Genomic DNA, 22,438 nt, shown 5'->3' on the forward strand with positions numbered 1-22,438 from the left:
GATACAAAATAATGATAATTTTCACGGAAATAAACATGGTTTTGCTACAAAACGTTAATGTCTGATTACATTTATCAATACATTTAAAGAAATATGCGAAAAAGATCTTTTTTACGAAACTGAACAAAAAAGTGCTAGTTTCTGTATGTCAAACCAACAAGTTCAAGGACAGTAAAATTTTGCTTCTGCAGCGTGACAGCTGATGATGGGTTGTAAAGATCTTCCACGTTTTCTGAGGAAGTATTCAATTTATAGACACAAAAAACAAACAGACTATAATAATTTGTAATGGTTTAGAGAAGGATTAACATATTTTTCGTGGATAACGGTACAAATTGCAGAAAAATTTGGTTAAACTTTCACCATGTCCTTTGTCGTGATCAGCTGTCCCCGACTTCCTTTTCAAGCATTTCGCCATCTGACAGTGTGTGTCCAAAGAAGATCATGGTCTGACGATGTATATTACAGATCTACTGAGTACAGAGAGAGATCAACATCAGTAACATCTTTTTATAACCAGAGTGCAATAGATAACATTGCTGCAAAGGTGAGAACTGGGGTGGTACTTAAATACCTCTGCATGTGCCTGCAAAGTTAGAATATGCCAGTGGAAGGAAAGCATATGCCTGCAGCATTAATATTGTGTTTTTTGTGAAAGTAATGTTATATTAGCTTGGTAAGATGTATTTTATTCTAATAAATTATACTTGCAGGAAATTATTTGTTGATGGGAATTAGAACTAGCCAAAGTAAATAACATTGTGGCAAGCCAAATATTTTAATTAACCAATGTTTTGGTAGATAGAACAGAGACTCTGACCCAGGACTCGGAGCACATTTCTGATCCCCTGAAAAGCTATATAACTACATAAAAGATAGGTAAATGCATTCTTGTAACATAGATTTATTGCTTTTACTTCTAAATTCCAACTATTCAAACCATCAGGCATATATATTTTTTCTACAGGTGTATTTATATCCAATTGGTAACTGAGGCATATTTAAGTAGGACTGGAGAACTGGGATTAGATGATTGTTAAAAACTTACAGGCTCTGCCTGCATGGTTCTGTAAGATTTCTTATACCACCACAAAAAAAAAACTGGTTGAATCATGTTACATGTACATGTATATATGTCATCATTCACCTTGTGGTTTTCTGCATTCTTACTTGTGGTAATTTGAGATGGAACAGTACAGAACAGACAAGTTTTTGAGGACAGAATCTGATAGTTATAATTCCAGTGGAATATTTCATGTCTGCTACTGTTCTACATTTGTACATGTATAAAAAAAAATAGCAAGCTAATCCCCTCTCACTTTTTCACTTGTAAACAGTTCAAATATCAACTCAAAAGGGTTTCTCATATTAAATGACCAAAACTTTATATAAAAATTAAATTTTTGTAATGAATATGGTTTTAGCACACAGTAAATTAACCTGATATGGAACTACATGTACATGTACAATGTAGGTACATGTACAGTTGTAGGTGTGACAGGCAAGATTTCAACCTGAAAGTGGCATGAAGCATTTAAAGTTTGGTACTCCACATTAAATCTCAAACTTTTTGTATTACTAATTGTTAATTCTGACCCCAACCCTATATACATATGTACATTTACAATGTATCAATATCCAAATAAAATAGAGGAGGGTTGCACGGTCAGAGGATATTCAGACTAATTAGTCTTTTTGAAATTGTTCCACAAGATTCAATACCACTTAGGTCAAGCAGGGATTGTTTTGGAAGAGTTAATTTACATACAATGTACAGTTTGTACATGTAGAGAAAAAGGAACGTTCCATTTGATGAAACACTAAAATACAATGTTTGTTTTGTGTTTGACCGTAGCTGTTTATGAAAAAGGGCAAAAATTCAAGAAACTAATGTCTGTAAACATAGACCTGTTTTATATGTATATTTGGTAGACTGCTGAAAACAGCCACAGGGCTTGTTAGTCTCATCACAATACCCTGAGGCATGTAAATTCATGAAAATGGGTCCCTTACTCCCATTCAACAGCATTAAAAATGTTGTTTACATGTATAGAATACAATTTCATCAACAAAAATTCCATGCAGGGTTCGACGTTAACTTTTATATTCACGTGTCCAGTCGGGCAAGTGACATATGTGATTCACTTGCCCGAAATATTGAAATACTTGCCCGGAACTTTGTGTCACTATATAGTGTTTAAACTAGAAACCCTTGTTTAATAAGACGTGGATGGCAAGAAACTGTTCAACTATAATGCAGATGACAGTGGTTTAACATAAATTGAGAAAAAGTAAGAAATTCCATAAATAAATCGCGATGTTCAATTGGATAATGAAAATAGATGTACAATTGGACGCATCCGATTGGTCGACTTTAATATCATACAATCTATTTTTGGCAAAGGGAAAATCAGAAAACTATCCAATGATAATCTAGGTCAGCAAGGTCCGGAAGAATGGCGAACTATACAGAAGTAATTTTCGATGTTTTAGAGCTGCGATGATCAGAAATAATGTAATTTGGGCACATATTTTTTTCACTTGCCCAGTCGGGCAACTTTGATGTCGTTTTTACTTGCCCAGACTGGCGATTTACTTGCCCCGGGCAATCAGGCAACCGTTAATGTCGAACCCTGCCATGACAAAAAATATAACCTTTAACTATTTCTACAGTTGATTATCATGGTTATAACAGAAAATTCCGATAACTTGAATAAATGGATAAATGATCATATGGATACAATGTACATGTATATTATATACATGCATATGTACTGACTTGTTTGAGTAAAAATTGCTTGAAAAAATCTGAATTTGAAGTTGAAGTTATGGGGGTACAAACTGCTGAAAAGGGCTAATCACAAAATACTTGGATGTATGATTATCATACAGAAAAATTAAGATTGCATGAAATAAAAAAAACATGATATACAGTACGGGGGTGGATCCAAGGACTGGCGTACCGGGCGTATGCCTCCCCTAAATCGGTAGGAAAAAAGTTTTTCACCACAAGTTTCACTCCATATTTTTTGCCTTGCTTTGCACCACATTTAATTTAATGAACACCCCCCCTCCCCAACCCCCCCCCAAACTTGAATCCTGGATTCACCCCTGCAGTAAATATTTTCCTAGTTCTTTTGTTTATGCTGATACCATCTACAACTACATGTAAGCATTTGATTTCAGGCCTACTGTACATTGGTAAATAATATCGGGGTTTGAAGTTAGTAGGGCCCACTCTCTAATAGCCCCTAAAATTTTATATGGTTTACTTAAATTGCAAAGAACTATACATATTGGCTACCAAAATTTTAGGTTAAAACCCTGGGTAATGTACAATGAATGTGCATATACATGTATTTGATGATGATCAAATGAATGCCAAATTATGTGTTATGGATAAGTTTGCTGTATTGACAGTTTTTTCAAGTTAACCACTGTTAATGTTTCACAAATGTACATTTATTTCTGTTTTAAAAGTGTTCAAGACAATCATGACTAATTTAAAGTAATTTCGTACATTCCAACCCTACATGTACATGTATAAATAGTCTGTTCTAATGATATACAAACCTTGTAGTGCAAAGTAAGCATCTGCACTCTTAGTCTTATAGAAACAAGTGTTGAAATGCCAATCATAGCTTATTTGTCATCTCATATTGTGTAACAGTAACTTCTGTCTGACAGGAAATATAAATACTCTACCATTCTACTACTATGTTAATTGATGTTGAACAAGATGAACTGTAACATTCAGAAGCTTCTGACATATTTCTGGCAAGATTTACGGTCAAATTATTAAAATATTTTTGTACATTGTATTTAAATCTTGAGAGCTGAATGAAGAACTTACATTGTAGTATTAGATGCATGTACAGTGTTAAATGCAGATTTTTTTATTAAGCTTTTTAGACATTTATTTTTGCTACAAATTTAGTACAGATTTTGATGTACATTGTTATTGGTAATTTTGTACGTGTTCTTTTCTGCAAAGTGAACTTTTGTGAAATGAATCATTGACATTTTCTTTGAACAGAGACAACATGATGTATTAATGTTGACATTAATTTCTCTTTATTCCAAGTTCTATTTTGTATTTAAGAATAATTCCATGTAAATCATACATGTAGTTGACAGTAAATGAAAAAAAAAAGCTGTTTTTTAATTTTTTACAATAGACAGAAAGAGTAAGGTCAGGATCAGGTATTTAAACCTTTAGCCATTAACCTTGAAAATTTGTTGATGGTCTATAATTAGCAACATATATTTTGACCTGTCCTTGGAATAGGTTCTACATTGTACAATGTATCTAAAAATCATGCAGACATTCTGAAGGTCAATGTTCACATCATTGGGTTTGGTGCTACATGTATGTACATATACATATATATAGTACAACGTACATTGAATCATTTACATGTACAGTATGTATGTACAAAATGTATCTATGCACAATTTGTGTATATGTTTAAGATATATGTACAATGTATATATTTACTTACAATCAATCCTAACAAATGTAATGCTTTTTTGAATGAATTACTTTTTAATTGTGTACAGTTACGTAATTGGAATTTTATTAAGAAGCTTTGTGCATGAATTTATTAAATGTATATTAAAGTACATGCGTAATTATGAACTTCGTTTTCTCTGTCTGCATGATTCTATTGTTGACAAGATCTTATATACAAAATGATCTTTTGTAAGCCTTAAAATGATGGTTTCAGTTTCAAGTCTATATCAAATGAGAAAGTATAATTTTGTTCAGTCTTTGTAATTTTAGCTTTTGAAGTAGATTATCTGTGGACATCTTATTTACATTTCATGTAAGAATGTTTTTAGATCTTGACTGATATCCATGTTTTTTTTTGTGTAAATTTTTCCATTGTTCATACTGCGAGATATTTTCCGACTCAGTCTGCTGTCTTGATTCTTAAAAATATCAGCAATATCCAACGACAGCCTTATACATATTCGACCTTGACATTGCTAATTAACAGAAAAACACCAATTTTTAACTTCTTGAAAAAAACTTAAATCACCCTATCAAGCTCACTGTGATATTTTCTCAACTTCAAAACTGGCATTACTCTGACATTAAACATACTTGTATATATACATGTACATGTATGCACCAGTTATGAAAGTTGGCTTTTTAACTTCACATAAACATTATGTAACACTGTGTTCTATAACTAGCTAACAATCTTGTCAGTACACATGGTATACAAAGAATTGTGCTACTTCTCAGTGTTTCTCGTCAAGAACAGAAGATGCTGTGAAGTCTTTGGTATATAAATCTTGTGCTTAAATAGGAAAGATACTCATCACATCTTGCTTTCAAAGCAAATGTTATCACTAAACTATGGAGGTACATGTAGTCAGTTGTTGTCATTGTTTTTTCTAATTCTCATATAGTTATTATACGTGCATGAAATATCTGTACATATTTTTTTCCACTGGGCAGTGCAAGGAATTTCTATTAGTGATTACCAGCCATTACATACTTACTTAGTTTTCTTCATTTTTTTTTTGTTCTCCCCAGAAATGTGTGAAAGCATGGTAATGTATGATGTATGTATTTTTAGGGCACTTGACAAATACAAAATGTTATTAGGGGTACCCCACCTTGACTTGAAGGCTTTATATTTATTTAAGGCTGCAACGAATAGCTGTCACCACCATGTGATATTGTGAAATTGTTTTTAATGAGTTTCAATACTACATGTACAGGAGTACATTATTAAATGATAGAAATATTAACAAAACATAAAGGTGAGGGCATCACCATCCCTTAAACAAGATATAAATTTTAGTGTTGGGACTGAAGGGCTGTTTACAAAGCAAGTCAAAACATGTATAATTTGTAAGTTTCAGACTTGTTACAATTAGTTTGTCAAGCATTCTTGACAAAATTTCCAGTCTACCTGTGCAAAAATATACCACAAATTATGTTTGGTTACAGGGATAGAGTTACATGTACTAAAGTAATGTTTTGTTAAAAGATATATTCAATCACTTGTAAAATATAGCAAACATAACACTTTAAGATGACTAACTTGTTACTTAGAAAATTTAACATTGTGACATAAAAATGTTCCACAAACAAGGTTGGTTTGATGAGTGAAAAACAAAAGTGAAAGTAGGGAAAATGGCTATTTATAGTTCAAGACTACTTTTCTGTCATATCTTCATGTAATCACCCTACTTTTTTGGTGGAAATATATTTTTCACTTGTCCTTTAAAGAAATACTACATGAGTGAAAGTCTTTTAAATCAATTTACAATTAACATATATTTTTTACATCTTAAATATAAGCACTTCACAATAGAGTCTGTGGGAATATTAATGCAAGATTCGGACCAAAAGGCTTACTCCTTCTAAGTGCATTATAGTAGATGAAAAATGATCCCTGAATGGTTTGCTTTTAGAACAGAATTGGAATGATTTAGGCATATCACTGATTTCAAGAGTTATGTCCCTTACCCTGGTCTACCTCCTTAAGTACTCAGACTGTACTGACTTATACCTTTGTGTCACATGCATTGATTCTGTTGATGACATAATGTGAGACTTAAAAGCATTATGTTTGGTATTTCATTTTGTCTTAGTAATGTACATGTACTTAAATGTGTGTAGTTAAAATATAGTATGATACATGAGGTCATAATGACATCCAATTTTGAGATAAAAACAGATCTGGAAGAGAGAAAACTGCTGCATTATCACACTGGTACATTTATGTAAAAATAGAATTGTTGAGCTAAAATAAGAACACGAGCTTGCTTCCAACAATCTTAAGTAATTGGTGTTTTTTCTATTTAAACAAATGGATTAGCATAAACAGTTAGCACATGGTGTTCTATTTAGTATATTAAGTACATGAAGCATTTATACCACTCACAGATCTTACATATTACATTGTTATTGGTTTTATTATAAAAATATTTGTTAACGTAAATGTAGATATTCATTTTAAAAAATCCTAGAACTCCTTGTAGAAGAAGGACTAAAAGTAAAACAGTCTGATTTAGATTAGAAGACACACCAAGGAGCATTATTTATTGCTGTTGATGTACATGTATGTATGTAACATTATTGGAGATTTATATTTCTTTTTCAGTCTTCTATCCGTCTGACACCATCAACCATTCTATATGCTGGAAAAAGTCCAGATAACAGTCATCTCCTGGTAAGAATTAAACTAAAAATACTGTGAAACCTTCCTTAAGCAAACCCCATTGAGCTTTAAAATTGGATTGGTCTAGACAGGTGTCTTCAGGGATTTCAATAATTTTTATTTCAATGGGTTAAATTAAGATTTGAACAGGTGAAATCAGATTTTTATTCTGCTTAAATTTTATAAAAAAAATTCAAATTTCAACAGGTGATTTCATTAAAGTGAAGTGGTAAAATTTATCTGGTGCCCCCTCCTGTTGAAAACCCTGTGTTTTGTGTACCATGGTTCAAAATACATTCACATTGATAGAAAAGGGCTATTAAAAAATGTTTGGTTTAGACAGGTTTTCAGATTATTCAGAGTTCAGTTTAGACAGGTTTTGGGATTATTCAGAGATCAGTTTAGACAGGTTTTGGGATTATTCAGAGATCAGTTTAGACTTTACGACAAACATGATGACTTTTCATTCAAAATTGTCAACTTTCCTTTCATTTGTGGCGACATTCCTTCAGCATCTGTGTATGTAGTGTTCATATCACAACTCGTACGTTATGCCAAAGCTTGCAGAAACTACGCAAACTTTTTGTATCACGCTAGAACTCTAACAAATAGACTTCAGGAACAGGGTTATGTTGCTACAAGATTGTAGTCATCACTACAGAAGTTTTTTGATCATCATCATGAACTTGTGGATCGTTATGGTGTATCCATCTGCACCATTCAAACTGATTTATTTAACGGGTCATAGTTTTCCTTTCCTCTTTTGTCTACCCCGGACTTGTCTTTTTATGAGCAACTCGGCGGGTGTTTCTAGAAAAGCAGAGGACGCTTACCCTATAGGTGCAACTGGTCCATGCTCCCAGTTTTTAGTCCGAGTTGCTCATTTGCTTTTGTTACTTTGTATGTATGATTTTAGTTACTTTATGTTCTTTGTTATGTATGTCTGTTTTCCATGTCTGGTCTTTGTCCCTGGATTGCATTCTTTTGATTACCACTATAACCTTGGTTCCCTTGATTACTCTTAGACTTTTTTGGAATTATTCACAGTTCAGTTTAGACATGTTTTGGGATTATTCAGAGTTCAGTTACGACAGGTTTCACTGTATTTTAAGCTGTTGAACATTGTATTTCAAGACAAAATAGAAATGTTAAAAAAAGCAAACAATTGTAGAGCAGTGAACCTTCTATCTTTAGCTAACTATATTACATTTTGTACATCTTAAGGAAATTGACCTGCAACACAGGGTAAACTACAGTTCATGTAGAGATATTGTATATTTGTTTTCCCAGTGAAAGTTGTCATTTTGACAACATTTCTAGTGACGGATCACAATATTTTTCTCTAAAAACTTACTAGACCAAATATTGAGTGTTTTCAAAGTCCTTGGGGAAACTACATGTACCATTAAATGCAGAATTTTTCTTAGTATTATTGAATCTTTTTGCTCTGTATTCTTTTCATGATTAAGAAATCTAGAACAAATTCAAAACCATAAAGAGATTTTCTCGCTTAATCAAGTTGCCCCCCAGGACACTTAAAAAGTATTTTAGACTTAGGAATTAAAGAAGTAAAGTGCACATTGATTGACGTTCTGTAAGTATCATAGGAGTGATTTTACCAGTAAATATCATTGTATGAAAAGTAATATCCAAAGCTTGTGGGTGTATGAATATATGAAAAGTAATATCCAAAGTTTGTGGGTGTATGAAAGTTAAAAAAAAATATGGTTATTGCATCATGAAATGTTTTTTTTTTTTTTTTTTTGTTGAAAAAAGTGTTTTGTACTTGGCAATAAATATTTAATATAAAAACAGTGTTCGAATTTTTCCACTGTGTAAATGCCAGAAAAGAGAGAATTGATTCTCTTCCTCCTATAATATGTCACAGATGGTTATCATTTAAAAACTTTTATTAATAACTTTGATTAATCAAAAGGCGAAACATGAGTTAAATGTTAAACTTTGCTAAATAAAATCCCATTGTTGGTTAACTAAATTGCCTTCATTTGTTTTTTACAGAAAAGTGCCCAGTACCTGTACAATGAGCTGCCAGTTAGAATTGCCCATCGTATTGTGGGATTTAGGGGTCTACCCTTCATTGTTGGTTGTAACCCTACCATATTACAAGTAGTAAGTTTTACATGTACTGTATATATGTTATATCATTAATATACCTTTATATCATACATGTATATTTAGATTAAAATACATCTTTTTTGTATATGCTTTATAAGTGTTTGTTTAAAACCCGATATCATCTACCCTATATCGCATACCCTATATCACACCTCCAGACCTATATCACATACATTTTTAACCTTATATCGCACCCCTTCAGAGACAATACTTGAAGTATGGTTAAATTATATGATATAATGAACAAGACATGTTTAGATCTGTATCACTTGCTGTATCAACCCTTGACCTGTATCACTACACGAGCCGGTGGCCCTTGGCGTGATATAGGAGTCTCGGGTTGATACAGCATGTGATACCGATTTTGACATGTAATGTTCAGTATATATCTTGAATGTAACATGATATATTTCTGGTGCAGTTGGTATGCACATCCCTGCATTGCATCTAAGAACCTTTATCACACCACTAATCAGAATCCTCTTTCCTAGTTGTTGGGTATCTCAGACTGTTAGTGTATGCTATACTGTCCTATTTAAATTATGATTAAGTGTATATTTTATGGCAAAATGTATCAAAGGCCGTATCACCCCCGATCAGCATCACCCCTAGATTTTTCCACACATCTTCCATTGGCAGAATTTGAGCTTAGGATGGATTTTTTAGGAAAATCATGATTTGAGGTTTTTATGAAACAGACCTTGGCACAAAGTCCATTTAAATTGGACTTTGCTCTTTCTATTGTACAGAATCTAGTGGAAAACAATCTTGTTCAATGTACATTAAACTTAATCTAAAATACTTATATCACAGTGCCTTGTAAATTTTCTTCTGGAAACAATAGATATTGTACTTATCAATCATTTCTATAAAAACTATTATCCTTTCTCCTATCATTGTAAATATTTTTTGTGCACTTGTTTGACTGAATCCTTGAGAATTCATGTTTTCAGTATTGAAAATGAATTTTACATGTATATGACAGCTATAACATCTATGTACTGGTAGTGTCTGGACAGTTATATCACCATACATAATATGTTTTAAAATGTATGCTATTCTCTTTATTGTTACAAGGTTATTTATAATAGGTGTGATTACATCTACTAAAACCTTCACTTGTAATACTAGAATGATTTTGTAATTAGTTTTTTACCTGTTTCAATAGTGATATGATTTTGTTACAAAATATTTTATTTTGTCAAGAGCAATGAGTTGAAAACAGAGAACTTTAAAATGCACTTTTAACATTAAAGTAATTATTAGTTTTTTTTAACTGTACAAACCAACCATCCAAGATCTTTCAAAACTAATTTATAAGGGATGGTTTTCCTGTTTTTATTCAAGGAAAATTACTACCAACTATTTTAAAGCTCCACTGAAGTCAATATCTATGGCATTACTGGTACTTATTAAATTACATGCATTTTCAGTCATGATTTTAAGAATTTAAAAATCTATCCCTTTAACTTTACAAACTGCTTTTTACCATAACTACATGTAAGTTCCATTTGTTTAATGAAACATGTTCTTACAGATACTTTTTAAATAAATGTATAAACATGTTGAAATTTACTGGGTTTTTTACCAGATTTTAATAAAAACTTTGGTATTCTATGGAAACTGCTGTTTGGATTTAGCTGGACCACAGGTTAAACTTTCTTAATCTATCTAAATTTGAAGAAATGACAATCTGTTCAAGAAAGTTAATGCTCACTTGCCCTACATAGGAACAGGAATAAGTGAATTTCAGACCTTAAATCAGACAGCTGTGGATTTATTTACAAATGTTTACTTTTTCTTTGTTTTTTAACTGTAGAAGTTATAAAATATTTTCTTTAACATGATATCTGCATTTGTGTGAATGAAATATAAATATGTACATGTATATAACAATGTTTAAGAGCTATATATACATTTTATGCATGATTAAAATTATGATTAGAAACATTTCAGCAAAAAACGTCCCAGATTTTGACTTGAGTAGAACCAAGATTGTATAATTAGTAATCTAATTCATAAGCAAATATTTTTCAGGTGAAATTCATGTTAATCAAGCTTCACCTGAAATTCACTAAACACAAATTTCATGTGAAGGCTCCATTCACCAGAATTTCATGCGAACTCTGTCACTTAGTTTATTTGCTCAATTCAGGTGAAAATCAAGTGAAATAATTTGCCTGTGTATGAGGCAGGTGTAACTTGTAAGAGGACATAGTTGAATATATAGACATATTTAAAAATCTTCTTGTTCCTGTTTTTCCCCTGTCATTGCTTTATTCTAGACATCTTGTTGGTTCTGGATGCTGAATTGTGAGACTTTTATTACTTAAGTGTTCATACTTGGATCTTTATGGCTAAAACCAGAAAGGCCTGCTCTTGTGGCATGTCAGAAATGAAAAAAGTATCTGTATTTGATAATTATTGAAGACCATATAATAAACACGTTTTGTGAGGAAGATAAGAAAATACTGAATATTGTATTGGTAGCTTTAAAGGACATGACTTTATATCAAACTGAAACCAGGCTGTCAGTGCTTCCAGGCTATTACATTATTTCGCACTGAATACCATTATGAGGACTTAGTCCTCTAATAATTCAACCAGATCTAACTTTTTATTTAACTTCCTGTTTGCTGAAAAAGTTTAGTAAGTTTTTAAAGGTTTTTTTGAATTTTTGTTGAGAAATTATCAGTAACCTTTTATTGAATCAAATTGTAATTTAATTATTTCAAATTGAAAATTCATGGGAAAATTAAAAAATTAAAGGTTTCAATCTTCAATTTGTTTGACTGAATTGTGTATAAGATTTTCAGCTCAGTGCTTCATTTAAATCATTCCTAGACCAAGAATGTGCCATGTCCACTGTATTAGGAGTGGAGAGTCACAGTGCATTAAATTGTGGTCAGATTCATGGTATAGGGTATGTAAGTCTCGTTCTAGTTTCATTTTCTTTACCGGAATTTCCGATGTAGAACATATTGAAAACTGAGAACCGATCTGTATTTTATGATTTACTTCCAGGTACTCAAAACGCTGTATATAACAATGCAAAATCTTCTAGTTTATGTTTTTTCTTACTATGTTTATCATGTAGAAATAGTTATTTGTCATTTTTATCGGTATTTTTTACACAGAAAGATTTTTGCCCTTAACACTGAACTCAACACTTTCTAAATGACAAATCTCTATGCTTTTGAATGGTAGACTAGGACCATTCTCATGAAATCACAGGGTCACATGATGAGACTTACATACCCTATTGAAATAACCCTGATGGACTATAATGCTTGACTTAAAGAGCAGGGTTGACTTTATTTATTAACATTTCTATTAATCATCAATAGAATGAAACTCAGACTGTTTTTAATATGCTGAGTATTTCCTTTGGCTTTGAATCATTTCTGTTTTGTTGTCAGGGCCTTCCAGAGTTTACTTAAACACATGTTTACACTTGTTGAAGGCCTTTTGGTGATCTCTGGAAGTATTTACTATTTTGTGTTCAGGTTATATGCAGGTGCAGCTGTTGCATTTTGCCATATCAGTTCTTTTTTTTTTCATATTGTTTTTCTTATGAAGTGTACATTTGGCAAATGTACTGAATGTTACTTATTTTTTCCATGTGTATTAATTGTGATGCAGTTTTTTGCATGAACTATAAAAGAATGCACTTGACATGTTTTCATTGAAAATCTTCGTCAATAAATAATCCATTTCTAATACTGATCATACAAAAAAAATATGACCACGAGCTTGCTCATGTGTGATAACTTTGGTGCGACATATTGTCTGAACATAATACCACTTAGCACACAATAACCTTACAGTTAAATATTCATTAAATATGCTTCTCTCACTTGACTTGAAACGAATGATAATTTAATCTATACTTTACTTTTTGTCTATTTCAGCATGAAATGTACATCAGGGCCTTTCATATCCTTTATGAACACCCTCCTGTAAGTATTTCTACAAGGGCTGCTATGAATAGATTTAGTTGGTTGTATTTGATATTAAATTAGATATGTAGTGTCAATTGTTCTTGACAAACCAGTAATTGCTGGATGATATAAGATGCCTTTTTTGTAATGCATGGCTAAGTCTCTGAAGTATTAGAAATTGACTACCAGCCTGACAGCCATGACTGGTACATGTGGCTCACATGCAAATGATTATTAAAAAAATTGCTTGGGGTTGTTTTAGATAGTTATATGGCAAAGACTGACGTCAGTATATATAAATGAAACATTTTATACAATGCTTTACATTATGAAATTCTAAGGAAATCATGGTAAATGAACTCAAAGATATAAATGATTGCTTTATGATGCACATTATACAGAATTTATACCATATACAGTACCTTTTACAAAATGTATAAATTAAAACAACATTTACTGCACATATTGACCCTTAGACATACAACCTGGTAACCTTCTGCTAAATGACCTTTAAGAGTAATGAACCAAATTAAGCAACTAGCATATAGAGGAACATACCAAAAGGCCAGTACACATATCATTTGTGATTCCTGGTTTGTCAAAATCAATCAAGAAAATAACATGGAAAGTTTGTCACAGAGAGCATTTCAGAGTTCAAATAAAAACTATCGGAGTAAAATGGTCCTTAAGTGGACACCATGGAACTAAATCATTCTATGTTAATTTATTGAATATTAATTGCATTCATATGAAAAGAAACAAATAATAATTTTATAAATGATTTGACAAATATTGTCATAAATGCACTTTTTTGATGAAACATATTGTATGCTTCAGTGATTTATTTATTCATCATACAAATATAACTAAAAATGCTCTGATACAATGCTTGTCATTATAAGAGGAAGTCCTCTATCTTTTTTCATGGTTTTTGTTTGGGATTTTTGTTATGGAAATATGGGAAAAAGGAACTGTTGTTTTTCGTGTGCTTGGTACAGCTGTATAAGACCATATTTTTTTCCACTATAAGTGGAATTCCACTTTTTCAAATCTCTATTTCACAATTATGGTTCTTTTTTTACTGTATATTTACATTTATTTTGACAATATTCACTTTGTTGACCTCATGAAATCACTGCCGACTTTAAGCCTCATGAAGTTCATTTTGTAGTTACACATTGTACACTGAACTTTGGTACAGTGCACATATTTTGAACTTTTCTTTAGAATTCTAGTTCATTTTGTAGTTACACATTGTACACTGAACTTTGGTACAATGCACATATTTTGAACTTTTCTTTAGAATTCTAGTTCATTTTGTAGTTACACATTGTACACTGAACTTTGGTACAATGCACATAGTTTGAACTTTTCTTTAGAATTCTAGTTCATTTTGTAGTTACACATTGTACACTGAACTTTTGGTACAATGCACATATTTTGAACTTTTCTTTAGAATTCTATTCTTCAATGTTGTAGGTCATTGATCTAAGATCAGAGGAGAGGTACACCGAAACCTTACAGAAATTATTAGATGACCATAAAGATGTAGTTACTCTCTTGGCTGAAGGATTCTCTGAATGTAGACGACACATCCAGGTTTGTTTAAAATATCTTTTATGATGAATTTGTAATGTGGTTATATTTATGAATTAAAAAAATATGATTAGGAGACACTTACAGCTCCATAAAACTCCGTAGAATGATGAGAAAAAATATTTAGACTGACAATAGTCTAAGAAACTAGATATAAAGATTCCACATGCATGCATCATAGCAATTAGCCACATGTATAGAGCTAATAATACATGTTATCATCATTGAATTTAATGTAACTTTTTTTTATGATACCCTAACGATTATGAACGATTAGATGGTATATTGGAATTACTTTGTCCTTCCTTCTGTCATTCCATCTGTTGGAATTCTGTTGCAATTCTCTTTGTTCCCAATTAAGATTGATTTTAAATTCAGTCTGTGGCTTTATATATTTATGATATTTTGGGTGCTCTCTGATATCAAATTTCTGTTTCTTGGGACTTTGCCATGTTTCATTACATTCAATGATAGAGAAAATTTTTGTCACAAAAATCTTGGTTCCCACTGGATAGATTGATTTCAAATTTCATGTGAGGCATTATATTGATGGGCCATACATTGTGAGTAGTTTTGTTTGCAGTTCAGTATTAACTTCCTTTACAAGTGAGGGTATACATACCATGACAATAAGTACAACTTTATGTTTTAGTATATTGTGAAGTCATGTCCCTTGACAATGTACCCAATTTGTTTCAGAATGAAGGAATGATTAAGGCCTTTCTAGACAGAACTCTTAAATCAAGACTAGGTATTCGTCTTCTCGCCGAACACCATTTGGCACTGCACAGTGAAAAGGTAGGTTTTTTGTTCTTAATCAAGTATTTAACTTAATTATGTATTTTATAAGGTCTTTTGTAAGTATGTTTGTATAATTTATCATTCTTTGTCAATGTTAATTATTTGTCACATGATAGAAAATTTAATCATATTGGTCTTTTTACTGCAAAGAATTCATTGTGGCTTTTGGACTGTTCTCTCTATAATTTCATTTTAACACCAAGTGTTTTTATACAATTTAAAAACTTTAATAGGAAACTCATGAAGATAAGAAATAAATATACTTAGTTTAAAGGATTTAAAACTAATTTTCAAGTTTTTTCAATGTCACAAACATCGTTATCAACTCTCTCCAGTTTTATGAATAAAATAAATAATCTTTGTTGAAGAGCAATATGATATTTTTTGAAAATTCATTTCCTCTATATCTATCCCAATATTTCCAAAAAGAAAACATTTACTGAAAGAATTTAGATAAAATTTTGATTATTTCAAATGAATTAATGTAAAGTTCAGTTAAAAAATTACTGGTTAGACATTTTTAAGGCAACAGTCAATACACCAAAATGATGTTGTGTTCAAATATTTTATTATCTCCCTTTGCATATTATAGTTTTAAACATATGTATTACAGGATGAAACTTCAAAATCTGTAAGAATGTTGACAATTAAAAATAACGTTTTAAAATGTGTGAAACATTATGCATAACTAATACATGTAATTGGAAATTGATGCCACATATTTAAGTATCCTTTATTTTTATGCTCTTTAATTCATTTTTCAAAGTGTCTCTTAATGAACACCTTTTTTTAACCTAGGCATTTTTACTGCACATTCTGCTCATATCAGTTGGAATTACATAGACAAATTGTTGCTGACATATATACAAATTAAACTAGCTCTTCTCATATCTCACCATAATTCATAATATTGAATTTAAAGGATGAAAATTGGAGTGCAAAACCAATGGTATATCTTTTTTGATTATTTAATTTATTGATTTAGTTTTAGTCTGCAATTATCTTTTCATGTTAAAAAAGATTGTTGCCAAAGTTTTTTTTTATGACGGATGTTTTTGTTCGTTTTGAAGAGGTATAGCTATTAGACACATTTTAACATGTTTTCAAAAATTTTTTTTAATATAGAGGTGACTGCTTTTACAATTATTACATTATAAAAATAGATTTATAGTGTTTCTGATTCATACAAGTCTTATCATTTGATGGAAAAAATACTTATTGTGGCTTATTAAATAAATGTGGAACATCTTAGCACAGTTGAAATCATTTCAATTCAAATACATTTTAAAGTTAGACTTGTATTGTTAAGAATTATATTTTTAATTAAATACTTTTGTTTTTGACATGTGGATCAATGACTAACAACCTTCAGATAAGTATTATATAAATTTCTCTAAAGCTTAATGTGCATTTAAGATGAGAAACATTTATTTGTTGATTGTCCCACCTTGTATTTGCAAATGTTACGCTACTCTCTACAGCCAAACCATGTTGGGATCATCACTGCCTCGTTCTCACCTCGTTCACTAGTCACACAGAAGGCTGAGTTTGTAAGGTAATGTATTCAGGCACAACGGTATGTTAGGCCTATAGGAGTCAGTCGTTATTGGATGAAAATCCATCATTAATGATGAACATCATCTTTTGAAAGTGTAATCAGATACATGTACATACATGTAATGTGAATTCAGATCATGTAATGATGAAGTTTGTTCTGAATTTACATTTTACAATCAAATGAAGTAGGCAGAACAATAACTAAAATAGAGTACCAAAAAATGAGAATAAAAAAGTTTTGTTGTAACAGCTATGAAAAATTGTAATTGCAGAAAAGGAATGCTGAAATCATGTCAAAATAAACCAGTATTCATGTTTTGTCAGATCAGTCAAACATATTTCAGTGTTTTTGTATTGATATGTTCTTTTTTTTTTTTTTTTTTGTCTACCATAAATCTAAAATTATCTGTCTACTTCATTTGAATCATTTTGATAAGTGTTTATTTTCATTCATTGAATTTTATTGAGAATTTAACAGTATAGTTTTCAACATCTCTACATTGAATTGAATCTATGCTTTGATTACTTGACAACCAGAACACTTTAATGGCCATTTTTAGGAGCTGATATTTTCCTGTAAGATTTTTTTATGCCATTGATGATGGAGTTGAAAATAAACACTTACTATGCATGGAGTACATTTCATGGAGGAAAGGTTTATAAAACCTTAAGAAATACTGAAAACATTTATAAAAATACCATCACTTGGCTTCTGTTGTCTGAAATAAGAAAAAAACACACACACACACACATTTAAAATAAATAAAACAATTCAGTAAGCCTTCAGAGAATTCAAGATCACAAGTTCTTTAGTAATTTCTATCAAAGGTTTCAGATAAGACCTGTTTAAAGAGAGTCATCTCCCTTGAAATGACATATTTGGCATAGTTTTAGTTGGTTGACCTATTAGACAGTATGTTAGAACAGAGCTGTGTTCTAAATGCATAAACATGTGCCTGCCAATAATTGGTGAAATCTTGATGGAATGGGTTTTTTTAAGTTCTTGAATTGTCAGCTTTAGTCCAAGGTCTGGTTCCTTAAAAAAATGTCACTGAAGGGAAAGAAATCCCAAAAGTGCTCTTCATTTTGTGTAAAATAAACACCCAAAAAAAAGTGCAGCTGTGAAGTTGAGACCTATTACATTTTGTGTGTAGTACATTGGATTTACTAATTTGAGTTCAAATTGCTAATGGATACAAAGTGATACTTTTAATAAGATTAGCTGAGCTGACTTCATCTCCATTTCTGTGATATTGATTAGGTTATTTTTATTTCAGGAATGTTTGCCAAGCTAAGTATGGATTCGCTCCTAATTTCCGGGTATCAGGTCATATACATGCCAATTTTCCTTATATAGCACCACCATTGGAATATATTCTGGGCGAAATGCTGAAAAATTCATTTAGGTAAGACATCATCACAACCTTAAGTTTTTAAAAACAAGTGTATATAATAGGAAATAGGGAAACATAGAACGGCAATGTGACTAAGGTATTTTTTTTTAATTGATTAGGTCAAATTGTAGAATTATAAAATAAACCAAGTTGTCTCCCTTTGGTCATAGTTATATTTGTAACTTGCATGCATATATATCAGTAGAAGCAACATACAACATACCTAAACTTGCACTGTTTATATAAGATTAGTATTTTGGTATTTCTAAACAAATTCAGGTTATGCATTTCACAGAAATTATTCTTTTTCAAGAACCTTAATTGGAAAAAAAAATAATACAGATCTTTTGCAAAATCAGTTTTGTAAATTCTTCTGAAATTTGTAAAACAAATTTTTATGGAACATGACCAATTGCAGATAGATGCATGTGAAGTGATTTTACAGGGCATCTGACCTCATTTCTAATTGGTATTTCAGAGATTTCTTAGTTCTCATAACCTTAAAAAAACAATATGTCATAGAAAATAATGGTGTTACAGATGATATGTGCTTCAATAATATACATTGCAAAATTGACAGTTGTGGGAAGAAATTAATAAATATGATTGATGAAAATCTGAGATTTCTTCTACTTGTGAGAGAGATTCATTTTTTTTTTTCACTTATTTAACTGCCTTCTTTAAGTGAATGAGACTGAATTCCTCACACTCATGGAGGAAATCCAGAATTTTCAAATGTAACCTGTGTAAGACCTTATTAATCTTTGTTATATTACATTAAAAATTGAGATACCTGGGTTATATTTGGATATATTTGGAGATTCAGAGGGAGCAATTTGGTTTTAATAGCTATAAATATCAGTTTACTAATTCTGTTGACAGGTCAAGTGTACTAAATTTGCAACCAAAAAATATTCAGTTTATCCATCCAGTTCTTCAAATATCATATGGCAGATTATTTTGGAAGGTGTAAAATTTGGCAAATTTGAGGCAAAAAAGTATACGAAAGTATTTTGGAAATGATAATTAGTGCACTGAGTACTTACTCCAAGAGTAAATATTTTGTAGAATTTCTTTTGGCGTTTAAAGATAGAGTACTAAAATATGCCAAAATTAGCACCCCATGAAAATTACCCACTGTATGGTACAAAACAATTATTTCCTACAATGCTTTATCAAAGTCTGTAGCAAATAGTTCTTGGAACAATCCAAGCTAAGGATGTCAGTTAAAATCCACTCTAAAATATTTCATGTTAACTTAGTTGCTTACCTATTTCCAGAGCTGTAGCAGAAAGTCACATGGATAACACAAGCAATCTGCCAGATATCAGTATAACTATTGCGAATAATGACAGGGACTTCATTATAAGGTAGGTGACCTGATACCAATTTGTATTGTATATAGATGTTATTAGAATTTGCCATAAATTAGGAAAAAAAACTGTTGACAGAACTCATTTTACCCAATTCCTAGGTGGTTTCAAGTCAATATGCTTTCATTGACTATTTAACCATAATGGTACAGATTTCATTGTAAAGTAAGTTTTGTAAATTCTAATGTGACCTCCTTTGGAGATTTTGAGACAATTCCCATGGTAAAACAAATGATAATCCCTGACCAATATCATATACAACTGAAGACCAAAACTGTATGTCATACATTAGTGTTTACCATAACATCGGAGTGATGTTTTACTTTGTAGCCAGAGCTCTGAATAGTACATAGCTTGTTAGTTTCCAGACCTTGAGATTATAGTCCATAGAGTTTTGATAATTCAAGGAAGGTCCAATTTCGGGCTGTTCCACTAAAACATATAAGGTACCTTGGTGATTTTTTACCAAGTAAAATTGATGGGAAAGTTCATATTGATAAAAAGTGTCTTGTTTTGCACAATCCTATGTTCATAAGCTGAAATTATTTTATTTGAGTATAATTATTGTGAAGGATAAACACTCACTTGATATATTTTTTGAAGGTAAATGCAAATTAATTTTTGGACTGGTTTGAAAATTTGCAAAAAATGTGAAATGGGATGAAATTTGTAAATGTGAGTGAAGTTGGATAGTGTTTAACTACATTATATTGATTACAGTTCATACTTCAGAAATCAGTAGTGAGGATTGACATTCAGGAAAAAAACAATTTTAAATAATTTGGGAAAGACAAGTGTATGATTACAGTTTTATTTTATATCATGTAGTTTTTGGAAAGTTTCTTCATGCTTCAATTTTCACTACAATCAAAAACCTTCAGTGCTAACAGCACTTTGATTAAAACAGAAGGATTTGGTTTATGTGGATACAATATGTATTGAAACAATTTTTTTTTAAAATTCAGAAGATTGGTGGTTGAAATAAGCTTTTTCTATATTCTGGATTTGTTAGATATTTTTGATTGCTGTGAGGATTGACCTCATAACTCATTCTGTCAACATGTGAAAAACATTTTAGAAACTACTGATAAGGCAAACTAAAAGAAGTAAATACCTCAATTTTTGTCTCACCTGCAACGAAAGTTGTAGAAGGCAAAACTAAGTTAATGCTTATCTTGATTTGGTGTTCATGTTAAAATTTTAATGTCAAGATTTCTGATGCTAGGTCAGTGATCTTTGGTTGCATTAGCATAGTTACATCACAATTCCATATCCCTTTCATGCATATGCCCCAGCAGTCATGGTCTATTGACTAAGAAATTTTTTTTTTATGGCGTTACTGTTAACTTTTTTGAGCATGAACAGCAGATGATAAGTCAGTAGTATTTAGTTTACAGTTGCATTTGAATCACTACATTACATTTCCATATCTGTCTCACATACTCCCACAGTCACTATGAAAGTTTGAATAACAGCAAGCTTATGCAACATGCAGGACATATTTCTGTGATCATAAAAATAATGGGTGTACAGTCCAGAACCATTGTTACTGATTTAGGCTCCATGGAGCCTTTTATTTTGTATCTTTACTGTAAACCTTGAAATTTTGGCGGCAGTTTTATTTTTTTGGTTCACTCTATTAGGCGAAAATTACTGTTAAAGTACTTTTATTTGAGGATACAAATTTTCCTGGTTCAGGAAAAAATTATCAGTTTAGATTCTTGAATTTGTGGATTTGACAACTCTACCATCAAATGAATTTAAAATTTCTTTTTTGTTGAGAACTAAATTTCGTGGTTTACTCAGCCCACAAAAACCACAGAAATTTGTACCCCACGAACAATAATACTGTTGTGAATATTTTTTTCTAAGAATGTTATAATGCATTCTGAGGAGGGATCAAAAATTTAAAACCACAAAAGCAGATTGATCTCAGAGAACATAAAAATAGAAGGTCTGAAAATTTCCCAGTTTACAGTATTGCCAAACAAATATTATCATTTAATCTCAATTTTGCACTGTCTGATAAAAGGGTCTAGATACAGAGACATTACCCTCATTTTATGATCCGCCCTAACTCAGAGAGTGCATCAAGGTCTCCTGTTGCCAGTAGTCTATATCTATGAAAATATTAGCTGAATTTAGGATTGTAAAGACCATCTTGTATTGTGACAAATTTCTTTTTGCCTATATTTAACCATATTTTCTACAGAGTGTTTTAATTTTTATATTTGACTCGTATAAATGTTCTTCGTGGTGTTGGTATTGCCCTATGGTTCAAATATAAGATCAGTGATCATGCCTGGATCCCCGACTTTCTGACTTATCAACAAATTCTTATATAATATTTTAACGACTTCTTTCAAGTAAATATCAGAAGTTGATCCATCAATTAGCTAAGTCATTCCTTCAACAATAGACCTGTTGAAAGAAGAGACGGTACGTGTAATACCATCACT

General features: G+C 31.2%; 1 protein-coding gene across 5 annotated transcripts in view; it reads left to right on the plus strand.

Annotated features, from left to right (window-relative positions):
- The first annotated feature begins 164 nt into the window (after positions 1 to 164).
- The window catches only part of LOC148607602 (branched-chain alpha-ketoacid dehydrogenase kinase-like), a 41,776-nt gene continuing 19,502 nt past the window's right edge, over positions 165 to 22,438 (plus strand). For 3 of the 5 annotated variants that reach the window (XM_088544716.1, XM_088544720.1, XM_088544721.1), the window contains exons 1-10: positions 165 to 547; positions 7,125 to 7,193; positions 9,201 to 9,311; positions 13,229 to 13,276; positions 14,738 to 14,857; positions 15,554 to 15,652; positions 16,578 to 16,604; positions 17,137 to 17,210; positions 18,490 to 18,618; positions 19,887 to 19,976. In XM_088544716.1, the coding sequence (XP_088400842.1) occupies positions 365 to 547; positions 7,125 to 7,193; positions 9,201 to 9,311; positions 13,229 to 13,276; positions 14,738 to 14,857; positions 15,554 to 15,652; positions 16,578 to 16,604; positions 17,137 to 17,210; positions 18,490 to 18,618; positions 19,887 to 19,976 (950 nt within the window). In that variant the 5' untranslated portion in view covers positions 165 to 364. Of the gene's footprint in view, positions 548 to 7,124; positions 7,194 to 9,200; positions 9,312 to 13,228; positions 13,277 to 14,737; positions 14,858 to 15,553; positions 15,653 to 16,268; positions 16,287 to 16,577; positions 16,605 to 17,136; positions 17,211 to 18,489; positions 18,619 to 19,886; positions 19,977 to 22,438 lie in introns of all 5 variants that reach the window. The other 2 variants (XM_088544718.1, XM_088544719.1) reach the window with 2 other exon arrangements.

This window comes from Perna viridis, chromosome 9 (assembly GCF_037379345.1).
Source record: "Perna viridis isolate PV_CMFRI_1.1 ecotype Kerala chromosome 9, ASM3737934v1, whole genome shotgun sequence".
Taxonomy (NCBI): Eukaryota; Metazoa; Mollusca; class Bivalvia; order Mytilida; family Mytilidae; genus Perna; species Perna viridis.